The sequence below is a fragment of the Manis pentadactyla genome, chromosome 5 (genome assembly GCF_030020395.1).
Source record: "Manis pentadactyla isolate mManPen7 chromosome 5, mManPen7.hap1, whole genome shotgun sequence".
Taxonomy (NCBI): Eukaryota; Metazoa; Chordata; class Mammalia; order Pholidota; family Manidae; genus Manis; species Manis pentadactyla.
Genome location: NC_080023.1, coordinates 30,164,239 through 30,188,970, shown reverse-complemented (window position 1 = coordinate 30,188,970; position 24,732 = coordinate 30,164,239). Strand labels below are relative to the sequence as shown.

Below are 24,732 nucleotides of genomic sequence, written 5' to 3'. Positions count from 1 at the left end.
ACCTGCTTTTGCATCATATTTAAAGTTAAACCTTTAAGACCATGGTCAAGTACCTGTTGGAAAAATACTTCAGTACTTTGTTCAACACTATTCAAGCTGTCTTTAAAAAATTTTTAACCATCACCATTGACTTCTCTGGTGGTCACTGAATACTTTGACCCTGTTTGATTATTTGATTTTGGCTTCATTCTGTTGTACTATATAGTTCTGAATTAGTTGTCTCTCTACAATAATAGATGTAAAATAAGTCTTAATAAACTAAATTCTATATTACCATTACTTTATAGAACAATTTAAAAAATGTTCTCTCTTAATTTGTCATTGTCTCTTTATCTCAAACAAGTAAATGTAAATAAGTGTAGGCTTCCATATTTAATCATTGACATGGACATATATATGCACAATCAAATTTCTAGGCATGGTATATTAAAACAGCATTTGCCTAGTGACTAGAAGTCTAGACAGTCAAAGGAGAGGGAAAATACGAAGTCCTTGATACCCCTCTACTGTTAAATCAATTAAGATTATTAGGAGGCATCACAGTTAATAACATAGGTTGTGGAGTCTGACTGTCAGAATTCTAGAATTTATCCACCGTTTATCCAGTGTGTAGCTTTGGGCATGGGACTTGCCTCTCAATGCAGCTGTGAGAATTATAGGAGATCCTACACAGATGGTTTGTAAACACTGCACAAATACTGGGCTGTTATTATTAGCAATACAAGTCTGAGGGAGAATGAAAGAGGGTGGATGTTTTGGTGGGTGGGAAGGAGTAGTGGTCAAGGTAGAAGACATGGGGCCTTGAGGTCAGAGCCTGTGGGTGACCATAGTTGGGAGACAAGGCCAGGTTGAGGGAACTGGGCTTCCTCTAGGGGTTTTAGTGGGGCTAGTATGCGAACAGATGGTGGAGGAGAGGGATGCTAAACAACCAGTTTTAGTGTTCTAAGAGCTGAGCACTTAGTCCAGCATAGTAAGTTAGGGTTCTCGACGTTTGACATCTCTATACTGTGGGATGGAGTTGTGTGACAAGTATATTTTCTCAAAACCACTTCCTCTTCTGCATGGTTGTGGGAAATAGTCAAAGTGAAACATATTGCTGTTATGAATACTTGAAGTTAGTATCCTGGTATTAAATGGTGAGTTGATATGCACATACCATGATACCTATTTGTTGTGACTGTATTATGTACTGAAGCAAAGGTGGGATTCTCTTATACCTGTAGCCTGAACTAACCACTTCAGCATGTAATTCATGTGAAGCCCCTACTTTTTAAGGGATTAACTATTTCTCTACAATAAGTTTATTAATCACTTGATATCAGGGATACCTCTCTCATTGTCTTTAGTGCCAGACACCCTATGGGGTAGCTTTAGAGATTTGGAGGAGTAAAAATTGTCCCCGAGGCTTCTCTCTTGGGTATCACTGTGAGATGTCATAAATCTCCTTTCCTATCTGTGCTTGGTGCCGTTCAGTCATTATGACCAGCAAAAGCATTTTCTTACATTTCTGGATTTTCCCTAAGAGATAATTCCACTCCCTTGGCAATTACCATCCTGAAATACAATAAATCCTCATTCTTAGAATCCTCAAGACTTGTATTGATAATACTGAAAAGTTCTGTTATATACATGACAGTTTTCTTTACTTGATAAATAAAAATTATCTATAAATAAATTTAAAAAGAAAAATAATTTTATTTGGTAGGTATTTTCTAAGGTACTTTTCAATCTTGGAATCCTGTGATTGTTAAACCTATTATTTTGACATCTTTGTAGTTTCTAAATGTTCTGAGGTTATGTTTCTGATTTTTAAAAGGTGTTCTTTTAAAAATATATATTATATTAAGCTCATGACTGAATTCAGTTATGCTATGCTACTTTGCTCCTTGCCGTAAGATATTAGTCAGGCAAATGTGATTCCAGAAGTTGTCATTTCTGAATACTTAATGACCTTATAGTTTAATGAAGTGACCCATGGTTTTCATTCTTAGCTCAACTAGGAGGTATGACAAAGCTCTACTGGTAATAGCAGGAGGGGTAGGAGGTGGGGAGTGGCTCACTGTCGTGGTTTCCCTTACTTGAGACATTAGGAGGGGGAAGGCTGTCCCAATATATGAGTTTTTAAAATCCTCACAGGTTTGGAAAGTTTCCAGCTGACCTGCCAACCTCCCGATTCCTAATTTAAACATCTCTTAATAGTTAGATGGATTGGGGAAATCTGTAGTAGAATCCTCTCTCTGCTCCTTATAAGCTTGGTGACCTAGAGAGACAAAACTTTAAAACTATGTGTGCTTTCCACTTTTCATCTTAAATCATCTCAAAGCTGGGAGAAGTCTTCAGCAAACATTTATTGGGTACCTGCTATGTGCCTGACTATTCAACTTAAGGGCTGGGGCAGTAAACAATAGACCAGATCCCTGAGCTCCTGGAACATTCCACAGACGCCAGGTGGTAACAGAAGCCACGAAGGTAGACAAACGGTGATGGTAGGGAGGCACAAGGCAGGCTTTATGGATGGAGACCTGCTAGTGGTAGAGTGAGCTGTGGGTGTAAGGTTGGGGAAGCAGATTTGAAAGAGACAGAATGGTGAGAGATTAGGTCATGATGTGAGAATAAGACTTCAGTCAGCTTGTGGGTATTGAGTGATGGAGGGGAAAGCCAGGGAAGATGAAGTAGGGAAGTTGCAGGCAGTGCTGTGACTTTGTTAGGAAATGAATCCTTCTGGCTGCTGTATTGAGAATATCCTATGCTGGGGCAGAGGGCCAGTTCAGATTCAGGACTATCAGTCAGGAGGCTGTTGCAGTGATCTGAGACCCACAAGATAATGGTTTGGACTAAGCTATAAGCAGGAGAGGCAGTGAGAAGTAGCTGGTTCAGGGCATGGTTTTAAGGTAGAGCTCAGTAAGATAATAGGATAATGTAATATTGCAAGCCAGACATGGGCAGGCACTCCTAAATGTTATTTCCCCTTTGTTTTTACTTCGTCTTGGAAATGGGCTGGGATAGGATGGGCAAACGTACAACCATGTCTGTAATGCTAATTATTTGTGCATTCTCTAAACACGTACTACTTAGGTATCATGCTCTGTGTTTGTAAATAAGTAATTGGGCACTTACTGAGTAGCTTATATGAACTAGTCACCATCTTGGCAGAGTTATTTATTATGGGATAATAAAAGAATAATTATAATGGCAAACACTTACTTCACATTTGTTGTGTGCATTGGTGTTCTGAATGCCTTACAACAGCCCTATGAAGTATGTGCTGTTATTGCTATTTACCTGATGAGGAAACTGAGACACGGAGAGGTGAAAATATTTGTCTGAGGTCACAAAACTAATAAGTGGAGAAACTGGGATTTGGTCCAGGTTGTCCAGCTTCAAAATCTGACTTTTGCATTGCACTATGCCACCTCTGTAGGTTACTACGGTGTGAATAGAATGTGATTAAGTGCTCCAAGAAGTCAGTGCTGTTGGAATGTAGAGAAGAGAATTTATTTCTTGTTCAGTGAAGTTGTGAAGGAAACAGCAGTTGAGTTAGACTTCAAATAGTGAGGATTTCGTCTGGGGGAAGGTAATGACTAAAGATGAGAGTAAATAATTATAATCATGGAAGTGAATATTTACAAAGCACTTAACATGTACTAAGCACTGTTTTAACACTTCTGATGAATTATCTCTATCTTCAGCACTGAGGTACCTTTGAGCATTTCCAGTCTGTGGGTAAGGAAACAGACATGCTGACATGTACCTATGTTTACACTGCTAGGAAGTAGAGGAAGTGGGATTTGAGTCTGACTCCAGATGTGTGGGCAATGTGTTGGGAAGAGCATTCCATCCTAGGAGAGGAGAGTGATGAGCTTAATGATGAGTGGGATGGTCTAAAGCATATTTGGGGATAGTGGGAATTCAAAACTGTAATTAAAATATTGTTTCACATTCCAGTCATCTTTGGGATGTGTTACAAATAGTTTCCTGGGCCTGTTATGGGCAGTTGTTGCTGTACAGCAGAATCATGTATCAGTACCTGAAGAACCACTGACCTAGAGCACAGTTTGCCTGCCCATGTGCCTGAGTGGAGGCCATTTGGGGAGGGCTTTGATTTCATGGTAAAGGAGTTTGAACATGGTAGACTTAGAGAGTGAGGCATGTCCATCTCTTTGCATGTGATGATGTGCCTGTGGGCTTGAAGCCTCTACAGAAAGAACCAGATTTGTGAATACCCTTCGGTGGTCAGACAGTTAAAAAGTTGGTGATTAGAGGATGGAGCTGACATGAAAGTGCAGAGAGGATTGTAGGGCCTGTGGGAGGGAACTTTTTATAAATTATGAAAAGAGTTGGGTTCATTAGCCACATTCAACATGTTGACAGCAGAGAGAAGTGGTTTTGGGTAGCACATTTGGCCATTTGGTATATCTTTCCTTGACGTAGCCACCCAGGATACATGTGTATATCAAGGGCAGGAAAGGGCTTTGTGTGTTAAAACATATATGCACACACATCAAAAAAAACTAACAATGGGCCTCTCTACCACTTCTCCTATCCCTACCTACCTCTCTCCTATCCCTTAAACGTGTTCCCAGCACTTTGCAATGTACTAGGCCCTAATTATAAATGCATATGGGGAAAGGAGTGATTCATTCTGTTTTAAAGGATCGATAGGAAGCTTTCCCAGAGGAGGTAATAACTGCCTATTCAGAATTTCAAATAGTGCACAAAGTTTTGCAAAATATTTAGATTTGCAAGCAGATGTAGCATGTGTAAATTAAATAGTTTATTAATGATAATTACCAAAAATAAGCAAAAGTGAGGAAGGATGTTGGTAAAATGTTTGGCACAGGTTGAACTTGACCCTGGAGTCAATACATAGGAATCCTACCTTGCAGGAAATATGTACATGGTATGATATCTGGCACATAATTGCTATTTACATCAGTAGTAGCTGTTATTATTATTACTGTTAGATCTAGACCAGGCTGTGGTATGGCACTATATGGAACTTAGAGTTTATCCTGTTGAGGGTGTGGAGTGACATGCTAAATTTGGATTTTCAGTAGTTCACTGACACATGGAGACTGGGCTGAGGGATTTGTTCAGAGACTGTTGAAGTAATCCAGGCAAGAGATATAATGAGGGTCTAAACCGTGGCAAGGACAGTGAGGATGGAGGAATGTATTAGTCAGTTTGCGCTGTTGTGACAAAGTACTCCAGACTGCCTGGCTTAACAAAAAGACTATGTTTTCACAGTTTCCAGGACCGGGAAGTCGCAAGGTCAAGGGGACAACCAATTTGATGACACAAGAATTATTTCCATCTTGTGATGTGCAAAACAATTAGATAATGTATTCGTTTATAAAATGTATAGAATTAAGAGTGGTATATCTGATAATTAGTTTTGTATTTGGTGTTGAGGTTTAACTCGCTGCTTTTTTTTTCCTGACGTTTGTCATTTTGAGTGGGACCCAGGGATACTTTACTGACAGATGCCTTTCCTGCCTCTGATCTCGTTTGTACTTTTATTTCTGTGCCCGTCTAGTGCTACCTGAATGTGGTGTGTGCTTTTCCTTTTTTGGCATACCTGTTTGTCAGTGTTTGCTGAAACTTTCTAATAGTTGAGGCAATATTATGGGTTGTTGACATGTCAGACACACTGTATCTGAGTTTTGCCTTTCAGAGAGCTGTGTTAAGATGTGATTTCCAGCAACACTACACCAGGGCTTGTTCAGATAAATTTACCTTGTTTGGGTGTGTGTCATTTTATTACTTCAGTATATGGGTATTATGCATATTCTGTGCTGTGTTCTTTTAATTGAAGCAGAAGGTAGAGAAATTTGCACATATCCATACATTTTCACAAATTGAACATAGCCATATCAGCAGCACCTAGATAAGTTCACTTCTTAATAATTTTAGTGATGTTGTTTGGAAGAAAAAGGAAGCTATGTGAATCTGCTGGGCAAAAAGGAAAATGAGACCTTTAAACTTTTTCCTTTTACTTCCGTATTAGTTTATTTCCTGTTATTTAAGAATGTACTTAAGAATGAATGAGTTATTCATCTAGTCTTATCTTGTATATAAATGTTGTATATATAATGCTACTGCTTTTTTGAAACAAAAATTACTGACCCAAGAAATATGTTCTAACTACTTTTTAAGAGTCTTTGAATAAAAGGTATTAAAGGGGAAAGTTGTTCATATCTAGTTATTATTAAGAAAAATTATCAACGATTTGGAAATAAAAAGTGTTCAAGATATTCTTTCAATGCCTTGTGGGGATATTGTTTAACAGGCCCACCCTAAAATATTTAATTCTAATTCTTATGCTCTATTTTCTATTTACTATTTGTTTAGAGCCCAGAACTGGAAAGTTATCTCTTAGCTCTTGGATTTTTGTCCAGTAGATGATAACCCCATAGGTAATGGTTCTGTTGCCCTGTAAGACATTAATCAGTTTAGGAAAAAAAGAAAATACAACCTACACGTCTTTTCTAACACTTAAAAAAAAGTCTTTTCTGATAAACTGTATAAACCTGTTCCCAAATGCTCTTGGAACCAGCCTTACCATTTTATTGATTCCCTCTTTTATTGATGAGTTAAATAAAATAATTGACACATGTTCATTTTATATTTGTGTGAGAGTCATTTTTTACCTTGGTGAAAATCATCCCTTGATACTACTGTAACATTTCTGTTCCTGCACCTTCATCCTTTACCTAGGAATTGACTTCTTAGAGCATACAAAGTAATGCCGAAGAGTCTAAACTCACAGTGAACAAAAGTCAAATTATCCTTATTACTGTCATATCACAGAAAGCTTATAAAACTAGGTTTTAATTACTAAAATGTTCTAAAAATTAATTTTCTTTTTTTTTCCAGGCTTAAGCACACAGACATTTATTGTGGAGAAAATAACATTTTGACATATTTTTTGTTGCAAGTAATAAAGGAAAAATCAGTACAGACGTGCACTCTCCTGTTTGTACTTCATTGTGCTGCTTTTTGTAACTCAGCTTAGTAATGAAGCCACCATTATGTCCTCAGTCAGTGAAGTAAATGTTGATATCAAAGATTTCCTAATGAGCATTAATTTGGAGCAGTATCTCTTACACTTCCGTGAGTTTGGTTTTAATACTGTGAAGGACTGTGCAGCAGTAAATGACAACGTGCTACACAAACTTGGAATATCACCTACAGGACACCGTAGGAGGATACTTAAGCAATTACAGATCATCTTGTCAAAAATGCAAGATATTCCAATATATGCAAATGTTCATAAAACAAAGAAGAATGATGAGATTTCAAAGGATTGCCGCACTCCATCTTCTGATCAGAATACCTGCATAGTACTTTCAGATTCAGGTAGTTTTCAGACACCTAGCCCAATGCAATCTGAGACTGTTACAAATAATCTTGATCGAAATGATGTCAGTGTGGAAAATAGCCAGTCTCCTAAATCAGATGATAAGCTGTCTCTTCCCAAGCACATTTTTCCCATTCCAGAAGGAGAACCACATCTGAATTTGGGTTCTTTTCAAGATTCCTTATTTGGTAGTGAAAATATTAAAATGGAATCTCTGATAACAAAGAAGACTATGGATTGCACAACTGAAGAAGAACAAACGCAGCAAGTTGATTTGATCTCAGGAAATGTGAGCAAGCTTCCCAGGGCAGACTCTGAATGCCTTCCTTCCCTTGGCTTTTCAATATCAGAAGCAAATTCTGGAAATGGGGCTAATGGTTTATTAGAAAAATCAGTACCATCCCCATTCTTCCAATTTCAAGGAGAAATGGTTGTAAATGATTTGTATGTTCCATCATCACCAATCCTAGAACCTATGAGAACTCGGAGCAAGTTGGTTTCAAGACCATCTCGATCTTTTCTGCTAAGACATCGACCTGTACCAGAGATCCCAGGGTCAGTGAGAGGAATTTCAGGGAGGTAAGATTTTTTATATAAGCTGTAAGTATTCAGTTTGAGGGAATTTAGTTATTGTTAACAATTATATTTTCAGTGTTCCTTTCTAAATGTGACTTATATTAATTTACCTAAACTAACCAGCTTTTTCTTCCTTCTCTTTCAAAGCTTTTTTTATGCCACTTCTCTGTTCATTATTTCCCAGAGTCTGTTTCCAACTTATAAATGCCTAGCTTTCTCCCTTGTAACTGGGGAGGAGTCCCTTCCCTTAATTCTACCTGGATATTCCTTCCTCTACCTTCCTCCATACCTGGTGTTACATTTTTCCATGAGTTCTTGTATTTGAATTGCTGAGTTTGTCTCCCCACTGGATTGTTTTTTGGGAGGGGCCATTTTTCTAATGTTTGTATCTCTACTGTCTGGAACAATGCTTGGCATGAATTAATAATTCATCACATCTCATGAACACCAACTTGGTACGGGTCACTGTGCCAGGTGCAAAGGAGGTAGAAATGTAGAAGCTTGAAGTGTAGTGTAGAAGACAGATGTAAAAAGATGATAGCAGTACAGTATGAACCCAGATTCCCTGGAGACTGGAATTCTATAGAGGGGCCCTACCAGCATGTCCAGTCATTGGTACCCTGAGGTAACTATGGCCTGTAAGAAGAGCTGACTTACAGCAGGGAGAGCTTTTATCCCTTTCTTAAAGTTACATCTAAAGTAGTTGTGGTTTTCTCCAGGGTTGTGGTGGGATATTTTTTTTTCCGTCAAAGCTAATACTTGTCTTTTCTGGGAATCAGGAGGCTGTTGGAATTTGACTGCTGCTGTGGCACTCAATGTAATTCCAGATTTGCACTCCTGCACAGGCTCTAGGCTGGCAGTCATGTAGGATCATCCTATCCTCTGTATCCACTCTGTCCGCCTGCTGGTTCTCTTCTTCTTAGGCACCTTTGGTACTTACAGAGCAAAATTTTGGTTATATTTGCCAGAGAAAATATGGTGGTTTACAATACTATATTAATTTAAGTACCTCCCGTGAGAGCATAAACTCTTTGAAGGCAGAATCCCTAATGCCTTGCCAATAGCAATGTCTAGTTTTCTAGGGAATCAATTGTTTTAATGTCATTTATTAAACACCTAGTTGCTAGTTTGCTTTATAATTTTCCATCGGTTATCTAATTCTCATGATGGCCCTGTTAAGTAGATACTATTCATCCATTTTCTTAGGAGGTAATTGAGCCTTAGATTAATTTAACCCTCTTTCTTAACTGCTCATTAGTAACTATTAAAAATGTTGATTGCGTATATGTATACACACACATGTATACATAACAATTGCATATATATATATGCATATATAAACAGTAATATTTCATAGGACTGTAGATCACCAACCTTTGTGTGACACTTCAGCTTAAAATAGTTTGCTAATTTTAAATGATCAAAAGAAAATACCCAAGGAGGGTCTGCTATGAGTGCACACATTAAAACCCTCTTTGCCAGAACAGAATCCTTTTGGGAGCCATAAGGATAACTTCAAATAAGAAACATTTGGCTTAAGTTTTAATGAGCCTTTAACATAAGGCTTAAGTCTTAAACAGCATGTACTATTTTTCATAAATTTTGAGACTTTGATGTTCATTTAGTTGTAAATATAAGCTTTGTATCATATGAAAGGCTTGTTATTCACATTGTGACTGGGAATCCTTGAAAATGAGAATTGAAATAATGTTAAAATCAGCAGTAAATAATTGAGTACTAGCTGCATGATAGCATGCCCAGTTACCCATTGTAACCTTTCTACTTTGATTATGGCTGTAAATGGTATCTGCAACTGTAGGGCTCAAATCATAAAATGAGAAAGTAAAATAAATTATTTTCAAACTTCCCTGTTTATTTCTCTTTGTGGTTCTCACCTGAATTGCAAATAGTAATTCAGGATTTTAAAGTGTTACAATATAACCTTAAAAATAAAATTGTGGATAATATAATTGGAGATTCTTGCTATTGAGGTAACAACTAAATGATATTTAGTGCATTCCTTGATGTAACAAATAAAAGTATTTCCTTGGGACCAGTGCTTTTAACATAATTTCTTTACTAGTTAAAACATTTCATGTTATCTGTTTAAAAAATGTGCTGGTGTGATTTCCTGCTCTGAAACCCTTTGTTTCTCTCCCACCAGACATGCACTGCCCTCCCTCCACCCGTCCCCACTCCCTTTCTAATGTGTTTGACACAGTTGACTCTCCGGTCAAATAGATTGGCTTTGTCCTTGCTTTGAGTTTCTGTCCTGATTCCTGCCTGCTCTTTTTCTCAGGAAGGCTGGGTAGGGTGGGGCTATGCTGGACAAAGACCCTCAGGATCTCTTTTTTAACTACTCTTTCCTGAAGCGCCAGCTCCATCCATCCTTTATCACCTTCACCTGGAGGTCTCCCATGGGGGCCTCAGAGCAGGAAGCCAGTCCCACTGCCATCTTGTCATTTCCCTGGAGTCATAGGTTCTCCTGTGATCCTTCTAGATGGGTCCCCTTAGTGCTCCAGGCAGGAAGGAACAGATAGCTTTCAGCTGCTGAAGAGGTCTACGTTTCTAATACTGCTCCCCAGTTTAATAATTTCCATACATCGTTCATGCAACTATTTTATCTTGCGCACAAGTCACAAAGCCCTCTCTTGTAGGTGTTGTGGCTCTGAATGTTTTTGGGAAAGGGAAAATAAGGAAGCAGAGTCATGGGGAGGAGGACGGTGTGCATGGCTGTACTGTGATTGGAGTGCGTCTGTCCTAGCTCATTAAGAGACTAAGGCACAGCATTAACTATTGAGGGCTTTTCAGAAGTTTGAAATCTAAACCCGAAGACTCTAGCCTTCTTTGAACATTTTATTAAAAATAAAAATCACAGATAATTTGTTCTAGATATACACAGGATAATAGACATTAGAAGTGGATACTGAGCAAAAACTGTACAGAAAAGGAAGGAGCAAGTGCTGGCTGCATTGAATAAGAAAAACACAGAAACTCATCCTTTCCTTTTCATGTTCAAGAAAAACTTCACATTTCATGCTCTATCAGAAAAATGCTTAGCAATCTAAAATCCAGCATTTTTCCTTTAGAATTCTTTTATATAAATTCTATGAAAAAAATAGGCTGATTATTTCAATATTTGTAAAATTCAGACTGAACTCCTAAATAATAAAAATTTAAATAGTCAACAGTTTGATTTCTTCTTAGAGGATAAAGTTATCTCACTGCTCAATACTTTTTACAGGTAAAAAGACACTACGAAGATACTTTTTTATTTTTCATAATTAAAAAGCACCTTTTTGAGAAAATATATTTTGAGCTACAGATTTTTCTAGTTGATGAAAGTAATTTTCATGATAGTGATTTATTATTTATTCTTATCCTAAGGACTATTTTTGGAACTTCATACATTAAGACTTAATTATCTATGGACTATAAATTTCACATTCTTGATTGGTACTGTAGTTAATACACTTACATGTTTTCTGCTATCAGATTTATGTGTTTCAGTTTAGATGCTATATAACTTCAAGGTAGTTTAAACTGCTGCCTAGCTATTGTGGCCTTTTTCATTGGATTCAGTTCTGTAATGACCTGTAGTTAGTTTGTTATAGTCAGTCTGTTATGAATTATAAGTACTGAGTTTTTTAAGCATTCTGTGACATTTCTGGTGTGTAATTATTTTTTTTTTTTGGTGTGGCTGTCTTATCTATGTAATAGGTAAGCATAGATCATAAAAGGAGATCTTTGATGTTAATTATCCTTTATGCCACTGCTTGTCTTGGCAATTTTATTTTATTTTTTGTTTTTTTTTGGTTTTGGTATCATTAATCTACAATTACATGAAGGACATTATGTTTACTAGGCTTCCCCCTTCACTAAGTCCCCCTCACATCCCCGTTCACAGTCACTGTCCATCAACATAGTAAGATGCTGTAAAATCACTACTTGTCTTCTCTGTGTTGCACAGCCCTCCCCGTGCCCCCCAAAACTATACATGCTAATCATAATGCCCCCTTTCTTTTCTTCCTGCCCTTATCCCTCCCTTCCCACCTGTCCTCCCCAGTCCCTTTCCCTTTGGTAACTGTTAGTCCATTCTTGGGTTCTGTGCTTCTGCTGCTGTTTTGTTCCTTCAGTTTTCCTTTGTTCTTATACTCCACATATGAGTGAAATCATTTGGTACTTGTCTTTCTCCACCTGGCTTATTTCACTGAGCATAATACCCTCTAGCTCCATCCATGTTGTTGCGAATGGTAGGATTTGTTTTTTTCTTATGGCTGAGTAATATTCCATTGTGTATATGTACCACATCTTCCTTATCCATTCATCTACTGATGGGCATTTAGGTTGCTTCCATATCTTGGCTATTGTAAATAGTGCAGCAATAAATATAGGGGTGCATCTGTCTTTTTCAAACTGGAGTGCTGCATTCTTAGGGTAAATTCCTAGAAGTGGAATTCCTGGGTCAAATGGTATTTCTATTTTGAGCATTTTGAGGAACCTCCATACTGCTTTCCACAATGGTTGAACTAATTTACATTCCCACCAGCAGTGTAGGAGAGTTCCCCTTTCTCCACAACCTCGCCAACATTTGTTGTTTGTCTTTTGGATGGTAGCCATCCTTACTGGTGTGAGATGATATCTCATTGTGGTTTTATATTTGCATTTCTCTGATGACTAGCGATGTGGAGCATCTTTTCATGTGTCTGTTGGCCATCTGAATTTCTTCTTTAGAGAACTGTCTATTCAGCTCCTCTGCCCATTTTTTAATTGGACTATTTGCTTTTTGTTTGTTGAGGTGTGTGAGCTCTTTATATATTTTGGATGTCAACCCTTTATCGGATCTGTCATTTTCGAATATATTCTTCCATACTGTAGGATACCTTTTTGTTCTATTGTTGGTGTCCTTTGCTGTACAGAAGCTTTTTAGCTTGATATAGTCCCACTTTTTCATTTTTGTGTTTGTTTCCCTTGCCCAGGGAGATATGTTCAAGAAGAGGTCACTCATGTTTATTTCTAAGAGATTTTTGCCTATGTTTTTTTCTAAGAGTTTTATGGTTTCATGACTTACATTCAAGTCTTTGATCCATTTCGAATTTACTTTTGTGTATGGGGTTAGACAGTGATCCACTTTCATTCTCTTACATGTAACTGTCCAGTTTTGCCAGCACCATCTGTTGAAGAGACTGTCATTTCCCCATTGTATGTCCATGGCCCTTTATCGAATATTAGTTGACCATATATGTTTGGGTTAATGTTTGGAGTCTCTATTCTGTTCCATTGGTCTGTGGCTCTGTTCTTGTGCCAGTAACAAATTGTCTTGATTACTGTGGCTTTGTAGTAGAGCTTGAAGTTGGGGAGTGAGATCCCCCCCACTTTATTCTTCCTTCTCAGGATTGCTTTATCTATTCGGGGTCTTTGGTGTTTCTATATGAATTTTTGAACCATTTGTTCCAGTTCATTGAAGAAAGCTGTTGGTAATTTGATAGGGATTGCATCGAATCTGTATATTGCTTTGGGCAGGATGGCCATTTTGATGATATTAATTCTTCCTACCCAAGAGCATGGGATGAATTTCCATTTTTTAGTGACCTCTTTAATTTCTCTTAAGAGTTGCTATTGTGAATGGAATTGTCTTCCTGATTTCTCTTTCTATTAGTTTATTGTTAGTGTATAGGAAAGCCACAGATTTCTGTGTGTTAATTTTGTATCCTGCAACTTTGCTGAATTCCGATATTAGCTCTAGTAGTTCTAGGGTTTTTTATGTACAATATCATGTCATCTGCAAATAGTGACAGTTTAACTTCTTCTTTACCAATCTGGATTCCTTGTATTTCTTTGTTTTGTCTAATTGCCATGGCTAGGACCTCCAGTACTATGTTGAATAACAGTGGGGATAGTGGTCATCCCTGTCTTGTTCCCGATCGCAGAGGAAAAGCTTTCAGCTTCTCACTGTTTAGTATGATGTTGGCTGTGGGTTTATCCTCATACATGGCCTTTATTATGTTGAGGTACTTTTTTATCGAGAGTTTTTTATTATGAATGGATGTTGAATTTTTTCGAATGCTTTTTCAGCATCTATGGAGATGATCATGTGGTTTTTGTCTTTCTTTTTGTTGATGTGGTGGATGATGTTGATGGACTTTTGAATGTTGTACCATCCTTGCATCCCTGGGGTGAATCCCACTTGGTCATGGTGTACGATCCTTTTGATGTATTTTTGAATTCGGTTTGCTAATATTTTGTTGAGTATTTTTGCATCTACGTTCATCAGGGATATTGGTCTGTAGTTTTCTTTTTTGGTGGGGTCTTTGCCTGGTTTTGGTATTAGGGTGATATTGGCTTCATAGAATGAGTTTGGGAGTATTCCCTCCTCTTCTATTTTTTTGGAAAACTTTAAGGAGAATGGGTATTGTATCTTCTCTGTATGTCTGACCAAGGTAAATCCATCTGGCCCAGGGGTTTTGTTCTTTGGTAGTTTTTTGATTACCACTTCAATTTTGGTGCTGGTAATTGGTCTGTTTAGATTTTCTGTTTCTTTCTGGGTCAGTCTTGGAAGGTTGTATTTTTCTAGGAAGTTGTCCATTTCTCGTAGGTTTCCCAGCTTGTTACAATATAGGTTTTCATAGTACTCTCTAATAATTCTTTGTATTTCTGTGGGGTCCATCGTGATTTTTCCTTTCTCATTTCTGATTCTGTTGATTTGTGTTGACTCTCTTTTCCTCTTAATAAGTCTGGCTAGAGGCTTATCTATTTTGTTTATTTTCTTAAAGAACCAGCTCTTGGTGTCATTGATTTTTGCTATTGTTTTATTCTTCTCAATTTTATTTATTTCTTCTCTGATCTTTATTATGTCCCTCCTTCTGCTGACCTTAGGCCTCATTTGTTCTTCTTTTTCCAATTTCAATAATTGTGACATTAGACCATTCATTTGGGATTGTTCTTCCTTCTTTAAATATGCCTGGATTGCTGTATACTTTCCTCTTAAGACTGCTTTTGCTGTATTCCACAGTAGTTGGGGCTTTGTGTTGTTGTCATTTGTTTCCATATATTGCTGGATCTCCATTTTGATTTGGTCATTGATCCATTGATTATTTAGGAGCGTGTTGTTAAGCCTCCATGTGTTTGTGAGCCTTTTTGCTTTCTTTGTACAGTTTATTTCTAGTTTTATGCCCTTGTGGTCTGAAAAGTTGGTTGGTCGGATTTCAATCTTTTGGAATTTACTGAGGCTCTTTTTGTGTCCTAGTATGTGGTCTATTCTGGAGAATGTTCCATGTGCACTTGAGAAGAACGTGTATCCTGTTGCTTTTGGATGTAGAGTTCTGTAGATGTCTATTAGGTCCATCTGTTCTAGTGCGTTGTTCAGTGCCTCTGTGTCCTTACTTATTTTCTGTCTGGTGGATCTGTCCTTTGGAGTGAGTGGTATGTTGAAGTCTCCCAAAATGAATGCATTGCATTCTATTTCCTCCTTTAGTTCTGTTAGTATTTGTTTTAGGTATGTTGGTGCTCCTGTATTGGGTGCATATATACTTAGAATGGTTATATCCTCTTGTTGGACTGAGCCCTTTATCATTATGTAATGTCCTTCTTTATCTTTTGTTACTTTATTTTGAAGTCTATTTTGTCTGATACTAGTATTGCAACACCTGCTTTTTTCTCTCTGTTGTTTGCATGAAATATCTTTTTCCATCCCTTGACTTTAAGTCTGTGCATGTCTTTGGATTTGAGGTGAGTCTCTTGTAAGCAGCATATGGATGGGTCTTGCTTTTTTATCCATTCTGTTACTCTGTGTCTTTTGATTGTTGCATTCAGTTCATTTACATTTAGGGTGATTATTGAAAGGTATGTACTTATTGCCATTGCAGGCTTTAAGTTTGTGGTTACCAAAGGTTCAAGGTTAGCTTCTTTACTATCTTACTATCTAACTTAACTCGCTTATTGAGCTATTATAAACACGGTCTGGTGATTCTTTATTTCTCTCCCTTCTTATTCCTCCTCCTCCCTTCTTCATATGTTGGGTGTTTTGTTCTGTGCTCTTTTTAGGAGTGCTCTCATCTAGAGCAGTCCCTGTAAGATGCCCTGTAGAGGTGGTTTGTGGGGGGCAAATTCCCTCAACTTTTGTTTATCTGGGAATTGTTTAATCCCTCTTTCATATTTAAATGATAATCATGCTGGATACAGTAGTCTTGGTTCGAGGGCCTTCTGTTCCATTGCATTAAGTATATCATGCCATTCTCTTCTGGCCTGTAGGGTTTCTGTTGAGAAGTCTGATGATAGCCTGATGGGTCTTCCTTTGTAGGTGACCTTTTTTTTCTCTCTGGCTGCCTTTAATACTTTGTCCTTGTCTTTTATCTTTGCCATTTTTATTATTATGTGTCTTGGTGTTGCCCTCCTTGGATCCCTTGTCATGGGAGTTCTGTGTACCTCTGTGGTCTGAGAGGTCATTTCCTCCCCTAGTTTGGGGATGTTTTCAGCAATTATTTCTTCAAAGTCACTTTCTATCCCTTTTTCTTTCTCTTCTTCTTCTGGTACCTGTATAATCCGGATATTGTTCTGTTTCGATTGGTCACTCAGTTCTCTTAAAATTCTTAGATCCTTTTATCTCTCTCTGCATCAGCTTCTCTGCATTCCTATTCTCTGTTTTCTAGTCCATTAATGGTCTCTTGCATCTCATCCATTCTGTTTTGAAGTCCTTCTAGAGCTTGTTTTATTTCTGAATTCTCCTTCCTTAGTTCTTGCATATTTCTCTGCAAGTCCATCAGCATGGTTATGACTTTTGTTTTGAATTCTTTTTCAGGAAGACTGGTTAAATCTATCTCCCCAGGTTCCTTCTCAGGGGAAGATATAGCAGATGTCGAAGCTGTCTGGGTTAATCTTCTCTGGATCAAATTTTTTTGCCTTTTTATGTTGATAGTTGCAATGGTGAGCTATTGACTTTTTGTCAGCTGGGAGAGCCAAGTCTTTTCACTTTCTCCTGGCCTTTCTTTACTGGGACAACTGCGATCCCTAGTGGCTGTGTTGGGCAATTTTGTGTAGACTGGGTCTCTGTATCTTGCCCGGCCGCTATGGAGGAAGCTCCCTTGCTGTAGGCGTGGCCAGCCTCAGGCCGCTGCTCTACTGTGGCGGGGCCCCGGAGGAGTAATGGATGGGGGGCTGTTTGGCTGTTAACCTCCATGAGGGGTCTCAGAGCTGTTGCCCAGGGGGTTAGTGCGCCCGGAGTTCCCTGGCATTTCCAGCTGCTGGGCTGTGACCCAGGATGCTTCCGTCCAGCTGTGGCGTCCCTGTCCCTTTAAGACTTTCAAAAAGCACTTGCTTTTCTTTGTCACAGGGGCGCCGGCTTCGGGACCCTCTCCAAGGTCTTGCTGTCCTGTTTCCCTAGTTTCCAGCACTCCATGCATGCACTGTGTCTGCGCTCTGGTGCGGATGGCTAGGGCTGGGTATTTAGCAGTCCTGGGCTCCCTCTCCCTCCCCGCTCCCACTCCTCTCCTCCTGCCAGGAGCTGAGGTGAGGGGCGCTCGGGTCCCACTGGGCCGGGGCTTGTATCTTACCCCTTTCACCAGGCGCTGGGTTCTCGCAGGTGTGGATGTAGTCTGGCTGTTGTCCTGTGTCTTCTGGTCTCTCTTTTAGGATTAGTTGTATTTGTTGTATTTTCAAAAATATATATGTTTTTGAGAGGAGATTCCTGCTGTCCTACTCACGCCGCCATCTTGTTTCTGCCTGTGTCTTGGCAATTTTTATGATTAAAAGCTGTGTGAAAAAAAAAAACATCTCTAGTATGCTGACAAGTCACTTGGGTAATCAGAGTTATTTTTTTGCAAGTTGATGTTGCAGTCAATTTTGGTTTTGAGATTTGTCCATATCAAAGCACATATTCTCTGCATTAACTGCTCTATATTATTTTATTAAAGGGAAAAACACCACAGTTTATTCCCCTATTAGGTTAAAACTTTTTCACTATCACAAATGAAGAGTTTTCATGCTTTTTAAACTTAGAGAAACAAATGTGCACATTCAGTTTGCAAGGAAGACCAACCATTTTTTTTCTCTAGTAAAAATAATAATAGCACATTCTTACTGTGTTTACATTGGTAGGACACACCTTAAGCTCTTTAAAAGTATTATGTCATTACTTCTCATATTCCTAGGCAGCAAGACCTATTTTTATTCCCCTTCAGTAAATGAGGAATCCAGTTCAGAGCTGTAAGTAACTTGACCAAGATCAGAAAAGCATATTAACAGGAGGATAACTACCACTTTTCTTTATGGGTTTGTAATTTTTGCAGTTTAATCATGCTTAATATTTTAAATTTAAAAGTAATCTCAATTAGGATAACTGGTGGGAAAATAAAAGGGCAGAAAGAGGCAGATAGGAGGAAAGGACATGGACTTCTCACTTAAGGCAGAATTGACATTGAAGTTGACTTTGCCTCCTATTAGCTGTGGGACTTGGGCTGGGAGAGCTTTCTTTACTTATTGGTAGGATTAGGACACCAAGACCTACCTCATAGGGCTGTTATTAGGTTGAGATGTTAGATGTACCTATATAATTTCCTTACATTATGCTTTGGGCATAATATGCATTAGAATATAAAATACCTTGTGATAATTTATTCATAGATAAATGAGGATATAAATTGCTAATCAACAGTTTTCAGAACAATTTGTTTCCCGTATTGAGCCAGTCTTTCATCTACAATAGATGAAATAAACTTGGGTGATAGATTTGGTAATCACTTGCAGGTGGATATTGAGTATAAAAATAAAAAATCATCACATTTTTTTACATTTCATATGACTAATAGTTAAACCAACAACATATAATGCTTTAAAATACCATTAATGGGTGTACTTAAAATAGTTCAAAGTCTTTTTTTTTTAATTTGTGTGTATTTTTCAGTAAATTAAGGTTGAGTTTTTTAGTAAGCATTGTGGTTTAGAATATGGAACTAGACTGCCTGGGTTTGAATGCCCAATTAGTTACTAATGATTTGTGTGACTGTGGGAAAGTCAGTTAACAGCTTTTGTGTGTCAATTTTCTTCTTAAAAAAATGCAGGTAATAATAGTTCTTACTTAGGTTGTTTGTGAAGATACATTGTGTGTGTGTGTGTGTGTGTGTGATTTTGAGACTTGTGTCTGACATAGAATAAATGCTTAATAAGAATTAGCAATATTTATTATTAGCAGAGGTTACCAAAGATGTAGAAAATTTGAGCACTGCTCTACTCAAGGGTACAAATCATTACTGTGTTCTTGTGTCAGAACAAATTTGAAGAAATAATTATAGTTGGTAATAGTATCAAGAATCTAGAGATAATGAACAAGGAGGAATTCCTCTGTAACTCTTTGGTAGAGTTGTTGTGCCCTTTCCTTGTGAAAGACACCTTCTTTCCTGAATTTAAATAACAGTTATTTTCTTGCTTAAGTTTTTTTTTTTACATCTTAAGTATATCCCAAACAGTATAGTTTTGACTGTTTTGTGAACTTAAGAAAAATATGCAATCATATAACAAATATTCTTTCAGTTAAGCTCATTTTGCTTAACTTTGAGACTCATCAGTGCTGATTGTTGTGGTTTATTTTTACTGCTGTATAGTATTCATCATATGGCTATACCATGATATTCATTCTATTGATAAATATTTCATATTCTCAACATGGCCAGTATTTTACATTTAAATAATGTATATGTATACACATAATGTAAATCAGCTTTATTTATATCTGATTTGCAAATAGTATAATAGACTCATTTTAAGAATACAGGTTGATGAGTTTTGGCAAACATATACACCCATGTGACCATCACAATATCACAATGTAGGACATTTCTATCAATTTCCAAAAATCTCTTTGGCCCATTATCAGTACATTACCATACCCTTTGCATCAGACTGATCTTATAAATTAGTTTTGCCTTCTCTAGAATTTCATATAAATGGAATCATACAGCAAGAAACATTTTGTGCATATCTTTTCCTCAACGTGGTGTTTTTGAGATGTACGCATGTTGCTGCCTTTCAGTTTGCTGTTGTTGAATAGTGTGTGACTCACAGTTTGTTTCACTGTTTTCATGCTGACATACATTTGGGTGTTTTTTTCTTGGAGCATATGAATGTGCATGTCTGTTGTATATATACCTAGGAGGAGAATTGCTGTGTCATAGGTATGCTTATGTCTGTCCTTCCACCAGTACTACACTGATTTAATTCAGTAGTTTAGTCTAAATATTGAAATCGAATTATATAAATTTTCCGGTTTTATTCTGACATTCTAGGTTATTTGTATATGCATGTAAATTTTAAAGTCACCTTGTTAATTTCTATAAAAAAGCCCACTGAAATTTTGTTTGGGGTTATGTTGATTCTGTATATCAGTTTGTGGAGAACTGACAACTTTGTGTCTTCCATTAACATGGTGTAACTTTATTTTCATTGTCTAATTTTACTCAACAATGTTTAATAGTTTTCAGTCTGTCTATTTTGCCCATATTTTGGTAAGTTTACCTCTTAGTACTTTTGTATACTGTTGTAAAAGTTGACTTTTCAAACTACTTTTCCAGTTGTTTATTGCTAGTATTTTGGAAAACTGTTGAATTTTTAAATAATTGCCTCTTATCCTGGGGCCTTGCCAGACTGACTTATTTGAGAAGTGTTTTTTTGTAAATTCTTGAGGATTTTCTACTTAATTATTAGCTAACCTTCGGCATATAAGATACTTTCCTTTATGATATTCATGCATCTTATTTCTTTCACTTGTCATATTGTGCTGGCTGAGACCTCTGAGATAATGTGAATATAAGTAGTGCAAACAGACCTCTTTTCCTTACTCCCAGTCTTAGGGGAAATCATTCAGTCTTTAACCATTAATTATGATGTAGGTTTTTCATAAATGCACTTTATTCAGTTGAGGAAGTTTTCTTCTATTTCTAGTATGCTGAGAGTTTTTGTCATAAATAAATGTTGAATTTTGTCAGTTGGCTTTTCTGGATCTGTTACAAGAATATAATTTTTCCCTTTATTTCCTTAGTGTGTTGAATTACGATTTTTCCAGTGAAAACCAGCTTTTACTTTCCTGGGGGTAAATTTCATCTTGTTCTCTTGTATTGCCCTTTTATATATTATTGAATTTGATTTGCTGATATTTTGTTAATGGTTTTTGCATCTAAGTTTCTGAGGAATATTTATCTGTAGTTTTTTTTTGATGATTTTGTATCAGTAATACTGGCTTTATAGAATGAACTAGGAAGTAGTCCCTCCATCCTTATTTTCTGAAAAAGTTTGTGTGGGATTCCTATTATTTCCTCCTTAAATGTTTTATGGAATTTAACAGTGAAATATCTGTGCCTAGACTATTTGTGGGTAGGTGATTAATTACTAAATTAAATTTCTCTAACAGATACAGGGATATTGAGACTTTCTATTTATTCTTTGTGTCATATTTGATAATGTGTAGCTCAAGTTTTTCCATTTCATTTAAATTGTTGAGTTTATTGGCATAAATTTTTTCTTAATAATCTGTAATTATCCCTTTATGCTTGTAGGATTTATAGTGATGTCCTCTCCTTCATTTCTGATATTAATTTATTCCTCTGGCTCACTATTATTTTCCTTCCCTGAGGTTTAATAATTTTATTGCTCTTCAGAGAACCAGCTTTTGGTTACAATGATTTTTAAATTTTGCTCCTATTCTATTTCATTGGTTTCTACTCTTTTTCTATATCCTTGCTTGTAGTTACTTTAGCATATGTATATTTAAGAGAGGTTAAGAACACTGTCATGAACCTTACATTTAGATGGGAAAGCAGTAGAACTCTTTCATAGAGTGGTTAGGTATTCATTTCCCTCTGTTCCTCCAGTGTTTTTCTTTGTCATTGCTACTTATCTGTAATATCTCCCTCCTAAGGCTGTAAGAACTTTGAGAAAATGTCTTGTGTATTTTTCACTCAATATTACAAAGCTGATGGCAGAAAAACTACATAAATACCAACATCTAGTTAGAAAATTAGTTTCTCACAGGGATATGGCTAACAGTTTTTAGATTCTTTTATGTGCATACTAGCATTGGACAAATATATTTATTTACTTTTCTGTATTTGAAATAGGAGAAGCAAACATTTGTAATATCCATTGAAATCTCTTTCCTTTAAGCCTATTTAGAGAAATACATTTGTGGAATTTGGCCATTCTGTTTAATTAAAATCAAACTTACTTTTGAGTATTGTTTTTTTCTACTGAAAATAATCTAAGTCTTCATAATTAATCCTTTTACTTAAGATAGTAATGTATATATTTTTACCTATCTGTTTTAATTTATCTACTTTTCCCTTTGCTTTAAGCTATTTCCGTGAGAGAAGAAATACTGCTACTTCATCTGGGAAGTCTGTGACACAGCAAAGTGAGTCTCAGCTTTTAAAGTGTCTGTAAAAGTCATTTGAGAGTCTTAAATGTGTTAAAAAATGTAATCAAACAGGCAGCCCACCTGTAGAATAGGGAATAATGTGAATAAGCATCTGCTAAGGTCCATAGTACTTCAGACACTTTTAAAGGTGAGTGAATAAAAGACAGTAATATGTACTCAGACTCCTGGAAATTTGCACATGCTTATGTAAAAATATTTTTTTTGTACAGGCTTCATTTATCATTAGTCACATTCAAAGGCATTTATTTTCACTAAATTAAGTGGTTTCTGACAGCCTGGCCACAGGACATAGATTTATGGAATGTAATTTTGCCATGGTAACAGGAAAGGGCTGACATTGCTTTGGTAAATTGATCGTTGACAGAGGATTTTCTTTCATTTTGAAAATTTGCTTCTACAAGTTCAGGAACATTCTTTTCAACAGTAAGATATCAAGTATTTGGCTACTAAATCTTAAGAAAAGTTTTGCCATAGCAGAAAATCTAAGTGTTGAGAATTCTTCCTTGAAGATTGGTGTGATTTAAGGATGGTGGAAATTCTCTTGAAATTATTTACAGATGTGTCAGTAGCTATAGTATTAGATTATATTAAGTGGATTCTGATATTTGAGTGTAATGACAGTCATTACAATAGTGAACTTTCAATAATTATTGAAAATTATAGTAGAATTAAGATAAATTTTCTGTCATTAATACTATTTAGGAATTAACAGAAATGTCATCAGGACAATTTCCATTGTATGTGGGAAAGGTGCTTAATTATATTAATGTGGATCTTAGAGTTTACAAAGGACATATATGAAAAGTCACATTTTAAGAAACAGTGAGCTCTATGTCTTGGTTGTGAAGTAAGGGGTATTTACAGTGAGCACTGCATCAAGAAGACCATGGGGAGAGTTTATTGGAGATAAGAATTATGAGCATAATTTTGGACTGTCAGAATAAAGCTGAAGTTGTGATTATTGCTGTAAAATAATTAAACATGGCTTTTTAAAAATATTTAACTTTATTCACATCTTTCCATTGTCATCCTATAATTCCCCCCAAAAGATTCAAATGAGGAGAATTCATCTTCTATTTTTCCTTATGGAGAGACCTTTCTCTTCCAGAGACTAGAAAATTCTAAGGTTAGTCCCATACATTTTTTTTCCCCATATTCAATTCTTTGCTCTTCTGTCTATATTTGCCTCTTCATATTCTATAAGCTGTTTGAATATGTTATACTGAAGAACTTTACAGTCAGTAAAATTCTGTTTAGCAAGATCATGGCAAATTTATATCTTTAAATATGTATCACAAAAACATTTCAGTTTGATTTCAAGAATAGAGGACAGTGGGTTTTTCAAGATTTGCCACAAGACAAGCTACTTAAAAAAAAAAAGAAGAAGAAGAAGACAAACTCCCATAGAAAGCAAGCAAACAAAAAACTCCCTAGATTTTGCTTTGCTTTGCACCTAAATACAGACTTCTGGCTATTTACATATCTTAATTATTCAGCCTCTCACTTGGTCCTTCCTCTCCAGTATTTGTATTCCTTTTGTATTTTATTTCTTAGCCATACTAAAAGAGAAGTTGGAAGACACAAGTAAGAGGGAAAGTAAAAAAAATTTGTTCTTGGTTAGCATGTTTTATATATCTTAGTTGAAATAATCTATTATTAATGATTTAAATAGGTATCAAAAGGCTACTGTTTGTTAAAGTCTCCCTAATTCATTGTTTTTCCTGAAAATTGGTCTAAACAATTAGATATTTGTTTAATAAAACTAACTCCAGACATTGTGGATCTTTGTAGCATATTGCTACCCTAAAAAAAATACTTTTTTTTTAAAATAGAAAAAGTCTATAAAGAATGAATTTTGGACCAGTGAAAAAACACTCAAGAGGGAAACAACCACTGAAAGAAACTCTTTTTTTGTCAAATCAAGGTATGAGTCTATGATTGATGATGATTCTTTTGAATAGAATGTTACGTAAGGTTGACTTCTTGCTCATATTTCTAAGAAAATAATTTATAAAAGTTCAAATCTTTCTAAATGTTTCAATGACAGCACTCATTTTAATAATTGGATTTAGAAACTATAAATAGAGCATATAGTGGTATTCTGTAACAGATTACTTTTGTTTTTCCCTAATTGAAACCAAAGTGGCAAATATGTGGTGACCATTATTACACTTCAAAGATGCAAAGTCATGTGTTGATGTGGGACAATGCAAGAAGTATCACTATATGAGGTGCAGAATTTTGACAAACGTAATGTTATCTTTTTTTTATTGTAAGTTCAGCACTGAGGAGTAGCTTGATAATTATCCACTTACTGAGATCATACATGAAATTAAGTTTGTGAGGCACCAACTTAGATTTTATTTTTTTCTCAGCC

General features: G+C 36.4%; 1 protein-coding gene across 8 annotated transcripts in view; it reads left to right on the top strand.

The window, feature by feature from the left end:
- The window catches only part of ARAP2 (ArfGAP with RhoGAP domain, ankyrin repeat and PH domain 2), a 200,516-nt gene that overhangs the window by 6,995 nt on the left and 168,789 nt on the right, over positions 1–24,732 (top strand). For all 8 annotated transcript variants that reach the window (XM_036908436.2, XM_036908437.2, XM_036908438.2 and 5 more), the window contains exons 2-5: positions 6,877–7,939; positions 22,273–22,331; positions 23,405–23,481; positions 24,188–24,279. In XM_036908436.2, the coding sequence (XP_036764331.2) occupies positions 7,032–7,939; positions 22,273–22,331; positions 23,405–23,481; positions 24,188–24,279 (1,136 nt within the window). In that variant the 5' untranslated portion in view covers positions 6,877–7,031. The remainder of the gene's footprint in view (positions 1–6,876; positions 7,940–22,272; positions 22,332–23,404; positions 23,482–24,187; positions 24,280–24,732) is intronic.